Source organism: Rasamsonia emersonii (genome assembly GCF_000968595.1).
Source record: "Rasamsonia emersonii CBS 393.64 chromosome Unknown ctg1118621760737, whole genome shotgun sequence".
Taxonomy (NCBI): domain Eukaryota; kingdom Fungi; phylum Ascomycota; class Eurotiomycetes; order Eurotiales; family Trichocomaceae; genus Rasamsonia; species Rasamsonia emersonii.
Genome location: NW_013562769.1, coordinates 1 through 9,572, shown reverse-complemented (window position 1 = coordinate 9,572; position 9,572 = coordinate 1). Strand labels below are relative to the sequence as shown.

General features: G+C 52.5%; 5 protein-coding genes across 5 annotated transcripts; 2 read left to right on the top strand and 3 right to left on the bottom strand.

Annotated features, from left to right (window-relative positions):
- T310_8404 (uncharacterized protein) lies at positions 1 to 1,091 on the bottom strand (the record flags this gene model as incomplete). The annotated part of the gene is made up of 2 exons (XM_013468817.1): positions 1 to 914; positions 1,019 to 1,091. Coding segments are annotated over 2 exons (987 nt in total), but the record flags the coding sequence as incomplete, so codon positions are not given.
- A 1,266-nt stretch (positions 1,092 to 2,357) lies between these two features.
- T310_8403 (Mitochondrial division protein 1) lies at positions 2,358 to 4,922 on the bottom strand (the record flags this gene model as incomplete). The annotated part of the gene is made up of 6 exons (XM_013468816.1): positions 2,358 to 2,404; positions 2,735 to 2,984; positions 3,037 to 3,869; positions 3,935 to 4,120; positions 4,177 to 4,783; positions 4,842 to 4,922. The coding sequence occupies 6 exons, from the start codon at positions 4,920 to 4,922 to the stop codon at positions 2,358 to 2,360; spliced, it is 2,004 nt and encodes a 667-aa protein (XP_013324270.1).
- A 950-nt stretch (positions 4,923 to 5,872) lies between these two features.
- Positions 5,873 to 6,837, top strand: T310_8402 (Chorismate mutase; the record flags this gene model as incomplete). The annotated part of the gene is made up of 3 exons (XM_013468815.1): positions 5,873 to 5,943; positions 6,054 to 6,702; positions 6,760 to 6,837. 3 exons carry the CDS (start codon positions 5,873 to 5,875, stop codon positions 6,835 to 6,837), a joined length of 798 nt encoding a protein of 265 aa, XP_013324269.1.
- Positions 6,838 to 7,050: 213 nt separating this feature from the next.
- T310_8401 (uncharacterized protein) lies at positions 7,051 to 8,008 on the bottom strand (the record flags this gene model as incomplete). Its single annotated transcript, XM_013468814.1, has 3 exons — positions 7,051 to 7,611; positions 7,687 to 7,923; positions 7,976 to 8,008. 3 exons carry the CDS (start codon positions 8,006 to 8,008, stop codon positions 7,051 to 7,053), a joined length of 831 nt encoding a protein of 276 aa, XP_013324268.1.
- A 439-nt stretch (positions 8,009 to 8,447) lies between these two features.
- T310_8400 (GMP synthase subunit B) lies at positions 8,448 to 9,562 on the top strand (the record flags this gene model as incomplete). Its single annotated transcript, XM_013468813.1, has 2 exons — positions 8,448 to 8,518; positions 8,581 to 9,562. Coding segments are annotated over 2 exons (1,053 nt in total), but the record flags the coding sequence as incomplete, so codon positions are not given.
- Between the last annotated feature and the right edge of the window lie 10 nt (positions 9,563 to 9,572).

The window sequence follows — 9,572 nt, the reverse complement described above, 5'->3', positions numbered from 1 at the left end:
GAGGGTCGGGTACGGACGTTGCTGGCTGAATGGAAGCGACGAAGTGAGTGCCTGCGTTGCCGCCGCCAGCTGCTCACCAAAGTAATAGAGGCCAAAGGCAGCAGCAGCCACCAGAATCGGGATTATAATGAACCTAATGCGGTTCAAGGATGAAGTGTCAGATGCGGTAGCGAAGGTGGTTGACTGGCCGACAGACCTGGCCGGAGCATCATCCACAGTGGAGTCATGATCAGGACTGTCTCGCGCAGCAATTGTCGATATGACTGTCTTCGCAGGGGCACTCGAGACGTGAGGAGATGCTGGATCCGGTTGCTCGTGGATCGTATCATTGAGAAATGTAAGACCAGAAAGACGACGAGGCGGGGCAGTGATGTTTCTACCATGTGGTGACTGCCGATACTTGTTCGGCCGAGTACGCTGGATTTCATCGCGATGCAAGTCACGTTCAAGCCTCCAAGAAATCGTCGACTCGTTATCGACGGAGTCTGCATGTTGAGGAGAACTCGGAATCGACTGAGATCCAAAGCGCGGAGGAGGATAGGCGAAAGAAGCGGCCCTGTCGTCAGTTGGATGCTCCGGAGGGCTGTCCCCATTTGTTAAGTGGTCAAGGGTTGGCGCAGCCGGGGTTGAAGTGGTAGATATGGTGTGCTGAACAGGTGGAGAGGGAGTGGCGGTAGAAGCGCCAGGTTCAGTCTCAGCAGGATGTTGTTCCGGGGAATTGGAACGTGAAACGCTTGCAGAAGCTTCGCGGAGGGACTCGAGGACTTGTATCTCATCGGGACTAGCATCGCGTTTTGAAGGAGGACGGACAGGAGAGACGCTTGTCGAAGCCAAGCGGCGCTGAGAGCGCGTGGTCACGCGAGATTCATTACTTTGGCTGGCAACAGAACTGCGATCCCGAGACTGGCGCGGGCCTATTTCAATATCAGCAATTCATGCAAGACTAACTGGCAAGTCGTCGAGGAACCAGGCGCAAGAGAACGCCAGGGCCTGGACAAAAACGAAGGGCTGGACGAACCAGCAGGACTCTCAGTGGGACCTGTCTGTCTGGCAACTGATCCTCCACGGCGTGAACCACGCTTGGGAGGCATATTGTACTGTTGACGTCTCTTGACTTTTTTTAACCGACTTAATGTTCAGAACTGGTTCGAGTCAGTATGATCAAATTGCAGTAGCCGAATGGAACGTAAATGGACATAAAGGTGAAAAAAAAGTGGAGCCGATCTATCGACAAGGCTTTTCACATATACAACGGCTTCGACAGGAAGCTGATGAAGATGTAGAACATGGGACAAGTAATTGATGTGAAAGGCTACACAATTTGAGACAAAAACAAATGCAGTTGGGCGACTGATATCCAGCTGGATCAATCTCACTCCCAGAGGATAGAGATGCTTTCAAATCCACATCAACACGAAAACCGATATTTAACTCACCTAGACTGAGAGCTTCCAGAGAGCAAGATGCGGACAAGAGGATTCAGTCTGCTGACAATGAGCAGGCCAAGTGCTGTCGACGGGAGAGCCCTCTCGGCGTCTATATGAAGGAGATGCGATTTCTGGATTGACAACAGCAAAAGAGGTCCAAACACATCTCGTCGAGAACCCTCAGATAAAGATGGAAGATAAAGTGGCCTTTGCCAAGGGCTAAGTCGAGGCAGACAGTTTGATATCTGATTGTTGGTGAGGGCAAGGATAAGATCTGTAGAGAAGCAAAAGAGATATAGGAGATAGAGATGTCTTCTCAGAAAACAGAAAGATGAGAGATATTTGAAGGTATTTTCGTGATCCCTTGACAACTGCAATCAATGCCGGTTGTCCTGGCACAGGCCGTGAACTTGCAAAACAAAACACACGCAGATCACAGCGCCAAACTAATTGGATGTCTCTTTTTCAAGAGCTCAACATTCCTCCTCCAGAAGAGGCAAGAATTAATGATCAAATATGATGAGTATCGCAGGCGTGCTCGAGTTCCATGGGATGGAAAGGCGTCGCGAATCTTAGCAATTCAATTCCGAGTCGCGATCGACGGCTGCAGAGCGCGCCAGCGACAGCGAAGAGCTGCACCCTCGAGAGTACCTCCTCTAGCGAAACATCCCCCTTTGGGAAAGGAAACAATTCAATAATTCATGCCTTTTGTATGTATGTATCTCAGCGATGTAAAGATGGGCGATCCTTGCGATTCTTGGCGGCGAGAACGCGCGAACCGCTTTTGTCTTTTCGTTTTCCCGCCGCGTTCCTGCGCTGCTGGTCCGAGCGTCTGGGCATGACATACGAGCGATGAACTTGGGATTTGAGGTATTTGACCAGATCTCTTTAAAAAAAAGTCTTAAGAATGAGAAAAATAAAACCGCCCATTCACCATATACAATTCCACATATTGAACTTTGGGAAGAGATACAATACTGTCACATAATAGTAGTCGCTACGCTGAAAGGTCCATTGTACAGAGTATGTATATCCTGGTCGGCTGCAGGAACACACGAGTCACGACAAAAAAACACCCTATCTGTTCTCCAAAAAATCCCAGGACAGGAAGAAACATTCGCCAGGGCGACAGGCTACATCATACACTTGTTCCAAGCACAACCGCCAACACCATACCCTCTCAGCAGGAGCAGTACCCAGGCATAGTATACACAGTGGCCATCCGGTCCACATTACGGAAGGGGAGAGATAAGCATGCCGCTTCGTCACGCTTCAGGAGGCTCAACAGGCCCACACCCCGACCACACCGTCCTTGCGACCTTCGATGAGATACCCGTCCTTGATCCGCACCCGTTCGACGGTCGCCGGGTTGGTGCCCTCGGCTTCAGCAGAGACGCCGGCACCGCAATCCCAGTGATGCCCGTCCGTCTTGTCGTAGATCTTCACCACATTCTCCCCGGCTGCGCATGCGATTCGCCGCGAGTCAAACATCATGCTCGTGATGGGCTTGTCGTAGGCAAAAGCATCGTAGATGGATCCAGTACGGAGGTCCCATATCTAGAAGAGTCAGAAAAAGCTGTATCAGAATCAACAATTCGGTAGTACTCACCCGGATGCTGCGGTCAAGGCTGCCAGTGACGAGATGCACGTCGTCGAACTGCAAGCACGTGATCGGGCCAGTATGGCCCACGAGGCTGCGATGGACCTGGCCGCTTCGGAGATCCCAGAGACGAATGATGCCGTCGGCTGTTCCGCACGCCAATGCGGCATCAAAAGATTGAAGAGCACCGACAAAGTCGGCCGACGCGTCCGGGAGTCGCCCTGTTGGACGCCATTGGGCGTTGGTGCCGGCTGCGAGCGATGCTGACGCCTGTGCAGCCGCCCAGAGGACATCCAGCGTCTGAACGCAACGTCCTTTGACTAGATCCCACTGTCGCAACGTCTTGTCGGCGGACCCTGAGATAAGTGTGTTGCCCCGGAAGTGGAGCGCCGTCACTTCATCTACATGAGCCTCGAGGGAGAAGACCTGACAATCCTCCATGCTGGAGGAAGGCGGTTGTGGCGGAGCATCCTCCGGGTTCGAGTAACGAAGTCCATCATCGTCTTCCTCGTCGCCACCCTTGTTAATTCGGTTGTCTCGAGGCGCGTATTGAGCACGACTCAGATCCCAGAGACGGATCGTTGCATCCATCGACCCCGTGGCGACAATATTGTCTTCGACTTGTAGACATCTCACGGACGCGTGGTGGCCTTCCAGGAACCCTAAACACCGTCCTGCATTGAGATCCCACACACGGACGGTATCGTCCAATGCAGCACTGACCATGGTTCCAAAGGGCATGTCGAAATCGAGGGCGGTGACAATGTCATTATGAGCCTGTATTTCCTTGATCGCCGTTCCGGGCTCGAAATGTTCATGTAAAATCGGCATGGATCGTTTCCCTGGCAGGTGCGGTTAGAAGAACAAATTTTTTTTCCCCCGTAAGCAAGACGCCGGGCTGCCTTACGTATCGATTTGTGTTTTCGACTCCTTGGCGAGAGCTTCTGATAGATTGATTCAGACATGAAGGATGCATCCAGTGCTGCATCTTCAGACTGGTCGTTTGTGGTACCCGACTTGGGAGTTGCCTGAGCCGCAGCTGCCGCTTCCTCCTCCTCTTCCATATCCTCCAGCTTGTTATCGAGCTCAACCACTGTTTTGCGGATGTCAGACCTTGGCCTTTCCGTGGAAAGAGTCCGGTGAACTCACATTGGTGTTCCAGTTCCGCCTCGTCCATTTCCAGGCCGGCCAGCCGGTCCAAAACGATCTTGCGCATGTTGTTCAGATTCGCGATCTTGTTGTCGATCTCACGGATCTCTGCGCTGCACATATTCTTCCGAATGCCCATCATCTCTAAGCGATGGTTTAGCCGCTCCCGCTCCTCTTTCAGGGCGCTAATTGAAGACGGCAGAGCCCTATCCTTGTCCTCATCGGTGAGAAGCTTCTGGCCCTTTGAGCCTCGTCTGCGATGGGATTTCCGGTGGTCATTGTCGGATTCGGGAAGGGAAGCCTGGAAGCCCTGAAACAGAGAATAGGTACTGGTGTCTTCGGGGATGTTTGCAAGGAGTTCGTCGGGAAGAGAGGAGACCGCACGGGATTGTATTTCGGACGTCGACAGCTTCGAACGGACGAGATCGGTAGGCGTCGTCTGGGCGAGGGCAAAGATGCGTCGCTGAACCGTCGGGCGCCGCAATTCTCGGTGGATGTCGGTTAGAGCATTTTGATAGTGGCCGCCGAGGTTGGAATCCGACCCAGGCCCGATCAAGTGGTTCGCCGTAGAAGTGACCTTTCGCCCAAAAGCCTCAAGGTGACGCGTCTGGCGCCGGGAGTTAGCATCCTGATTCTGCTGTCCGAGCAGAAAGGGACCGGGTTACCGTCAAGCCGGTTCCTAGAACCGAATCGTCAAGGGCGTCCGATCGGCCGGAGGGCGACTCATGGCGGTGGTGGTCCTCCATGAGCAAGGCCGATCACAGAGGACACGCTCAGGAACCCTACAGATGACCCGGGGTTCACGCGAGAAGGAATTGGTCGCGGTGGTGAGGGCGCCGGGAAAATCGGTCGAGGAAGGGTTGAGATGCTGGCACGCGATACCGAGTTCCGGCTGTAATTTTACACGGGCGTGCGGCAAGCCTAGTATTGCTTACAGTCACCGCACCCCGGCAGAACGCTGCCAGCAAAAAATACAGAGTAAATAAATAAACAAGACATGGGAGCTGGAAGAAATAACTGTCTGGCGTAATGATATTATTACTGGCGGTGCTAATCATTGCTATTATGACCAACCTGAAACCAAACAGGGTCTGCTGCCATCTACCTCTTGAAACATTCCAATTCATCACAAAAATATAGCTAATTTCCATTGATTGCCGCGGAGGTTTCAGACCTGTATTAGATGACTCCATGTGACAAGCACAGGCGCATTCACACTTCTCAGCGAACTTGCAGACTGTCAATCCCAATGGCACTTAGACAGAAGGGCCACATACGCATATACAGATGAAGGTTGACTTTTCTCCACGATGGCTCGTTGATCCTGCTCATCGAGGTCCCTCATCCCTTCTGGACATGTGACCACTTCCAAGGTTTCGTCCCGAGGACCGCCATTGCGGCATTCTCTTTGGATCCCAGGATGCGATTTTTTGTAATTAGAATCTCTGTGCAACATGCCCTTCCATCTTGTGCAGAATGGCGTTTGCGCAGGTCATGGGAGGTGGTGCTGTGAAACGAAGGCGACGAAGCAAGGCCTGCTACGATACCCCGCCAAGGCGAAGAATCGGATTATTACCGCAAGCTGAGAAGACGCCCACCTCGTCTGACAACCACCACCACTACCCCTCTCTCTGCCATATAACAATAACACCGCCGTATCTGGGACAGCAAAACTGGTCACAAGTCATACGGCACAATGGATGCTGCAATCGATCTCTCGGACCCGTCCAAGGCTCTGGATTTGTCCAATATCCGATTTCAATTGATGTGAGTCGCTCCGTGCTTGCGCTGTTGTCGATCAGACGCTAGAATTTGGAGACGACGACCACAGTCGGGGGCTTCTAACAAGGTGTTTTCTGACTGTCTTGTGCTGGTAGTCGTCTTGAAGATACGATCACATTCCACCTGATCGAGCGTGTCCAGTTCCCGCTCAACCGGACCATCTATGTCCCTGGAGGGGTCAAGATCCCCGGCTGCGACCTCAGTCTCATGGACTACTTGCTCCGGGAGCAAGAGCGCCTGCAGTCGCGTGTTCGCCGTTATGAGTCGCCCGACGAATACCCTTTCTTCCCCGATGCGCTCGAAAAACCCATCCTCCAGCCCCTCCAGTATCCCCCCATCCTCCACGAGAACGACGTCAATCTCAATTCCACGATAAAGAAGCGCTACATTGAGGAGGTTCTGCCGTCAGTCTGTCCCGACTTTGGACGGCCGGATCGCGGCGAAACCAAGGAGAATTACGGGTCGTCGGCCACATGCGATGTCAACTGCCTTCAGGCATTGTCCCGTCGTATCCATTTCGGCAAGTTTGTCGCCGAGTCCAAGTTCCGAAAGGACCCGGAGAAATTCGTCAAATTGATCAAGGCTGGAGACCGCGAAGGAATTGAGGCGGCGATTACGGATGCGAAGGTCGAACAACAGGTGTTGGACAGACTGAGACTCAAGGCCGAGGCATACGGCAGCGATCCTGCACTTCCAGAACTGCGCAACAAGATCAAGGTTGAAGCGGTTGTGGACATGTACAAGGTTTGTACAGCCTTTATCTCTCTCTCTGTCGAGCTTCTGTTGACGTTGGAATTATAGAACCTTGTCATCCCCCTGACGAAGGTCGTCGAAGTCGAATATTTGATGCAGCGCCTCAAGGGAACGCAATGGGAATGAACGCAGAGTGCGCCAGGCAGTCTTCTATTCTACTCTAATATACCTACCATTATAATGAATCATGATTCTTCTTTTAGAATATAACGAGGGAGCATTTCGACTCATGCAACATCCGGGTTTGGGGACGTTTGGCATTTTACTTCGTGACAGACTTTGCAGGAATAGCTAGGGAATAGACAAAAGTAATGGCATTTTTATAATACCACGCGCAGCCTACGCGGGAGGTTTCAGGAATTCGGCAACATCCTTCACTGCGGTTTCGAATTTCCCTGCCTCGAGGAGGATCAGACTCCCTGCGGGCCTTATTCCCAATTCCTGGAATGCCCGCTTTGAGTCCGACTGGCCCTCCGCCTGCTTGTTGGTATACTCGAATGAGCCGTAGTTCAAGGCATGGCGCTCGAAGACTTCGTCTTCGGGGTGGAAGTAGAACCGCTCCGGCTTCTCGCTGGCGCTCTTTTTCTTCTTCTTCTGTGGACGGGATTCCTCCATGTCCAATTTCGACTCGACCTCTTCGTACGTCTTGGAGATGATCAGGTAGTGCGTGAAGTTGTACGGCTCCTTGTCTTCGATCGCCCAGGCGATCTCTTCCAGGAGCATGGTGTACATGGGCGGGACGACTTCGGGGGGAATGTTGATGAGCCGCTCGGTCAGGATGAGCCCGATCGGGGGGATTTCGGATTGGGAGAGGAGGTTCGAGAGGGCGGAGAAGGAGGAGGGATTCTCGGAGGCCTTTTTCTGTAGATAGGCGATCAGGTCTTTGATAACAGGCTTATCCTATATCCCCAATATATATCATTTAGTATTTGTCGACGGCGACTCATTGTCACAGTGCTCCGTGAGCTACGCTACCTTGTGTTCTTGCAGGTTCAACACCGACAGAAAAGCATACGGGTCCGATTCGTTCCCGTCGACCTTGACGGTCGATCCTAGCAGCGGCTGGGCCAGGATCATATCCACCAAGGCCGACAGGTCGAACAATTGCGCGTCGCTATCGAACAATTGTCGCAGGAGGGTCTTGAGGCCGTGAAAGTCGACAGCGGGTTGCGGGTCAAACCATTCAAAGTCCACGTTCACCATTTCCATGTCCTGGAAAAAAGAAAGAGAATCGCTGTTAGCAGGTCCTGGCTCCAAAATGTACCAGAAAATCAAATATCAAAAGAATTGGGGGCATGGTGTACATCCTCGCTCCCACTGTCGTCGTCTTCTGCCGCTGGACGCTGGGCGTCCTTCATGTCGACATCTCCATCTTTTAACTCTTTCCTCTTCCCCATTTTCGTGTATCTTTTTTTTTCGCGGAATTAAAGGTAGACCTGGGTTATTGAGAAAGGTCCCCGAGACCTGACGATAAAGTCTGGGGTAATGATAAAATAAAAGTTGCGCCGAGACCGATCTCCAAGCCCCTCGCTAAACCTTGATGGCAATTTTTTTCCCCTATCGGCGGACCGCGGGCTTTTTTTTTCTTATCAGTGGGCGGGAACATACATTCCTCCCCGGAGCCTCTCCCGTTCACTCTTTCAGTCGCAAAAGAATTTATTCTCCAGATTTGGTTGCAGGTCCTTCTCGTTTTAAATTTGACACTTTCTTTCTGAATTCCTAGGAAATCTGCAACCATGGCCGCCAATGGCGAGATGGTCAATGAGCCGCACAAGACGTTCGACACGATCCTCGTACTGGACTTCGGGTGAGTCACCCCACGATCGAGGTTCTGCGACAGACAGGTGCTAAAGATCGACATGATCCAAGGTCGCAGTACTCTCATCTGATCACGCGACGTCTGCGCGAGCTGAATGTCTACTCTGAGATGCTGCCATGCACTCAGAAAATCGCCGACCTGCCTTGGAAGCCTAAGGGTGTGATCCTGTCCGGTAGCCCGTTCTCCGTCTACGAAGAAAACGCGCCGCATGTCGATCCTGATGTCTTCAACCTCGATGTCCCCATCCTGGGTATCTGCTATGGTCTCCAGGAGCTTGCCTGGCACCACGGCAAGAATGTGCTTGCCAGCGAGAAGAAGGAATACGGGCACGCTCTCCTGAACATCCACCGGCATCCAGGGAAGGATGCGCACGTCGATCGTCTGTTCGAGGGTGTGGAGGATCAAATTCAAGTGTGGATGTCTCACGGAGACAAGCTGTCTAAGCTCCCTCCCGACTTCGAGGTCATTGCCACTACCAGCAACGCTCCGTTCGCCGGTATCGCCCATACGAAGAAGCCTTACTTCGGAGTCCAATTCCACGCAGAAGTGACCCACACACCACGAGGCAAGAAGATCCTTGAGAACTTTGCCGTCGGAATCTGCCACGCTAAGCAGGAGTGGACTATGGAGAGGTTCGTGGACAAGGAAATTGAGAGGATCAGAGCTATCGTCGGTGAAAAGGGCCAGGTTATTGGCGCTGTCAGCGGTGGCGTGGATTCTACCGTGGCTGCTAAACTCATGAAGGAGGCTATCGGAGATCGCTTCCACGCGGTCCTGGTCGACAACGGTGTCATGCGCTTGAACGAGGCCCAGCAGGTTCAAGAGACGCTGTCCAAGGGTCTTGGGATCAATCTTACCGTCGTCGACGCTTCTGAAAGGTTCCTCAGCTTGCTTAAAGGTGTCACGGATCCGGAGAAGAAGAGAAAGATTATTGGAAACACTTTCATCGAGGTCTTCCAGGAGAAGGCTAAGGAGATCGCAGCTGCGGCAGCGGGATCTCCGAACGAGGGCCCTATTGAGTTCCTGCTCCAGGGTACTCTTT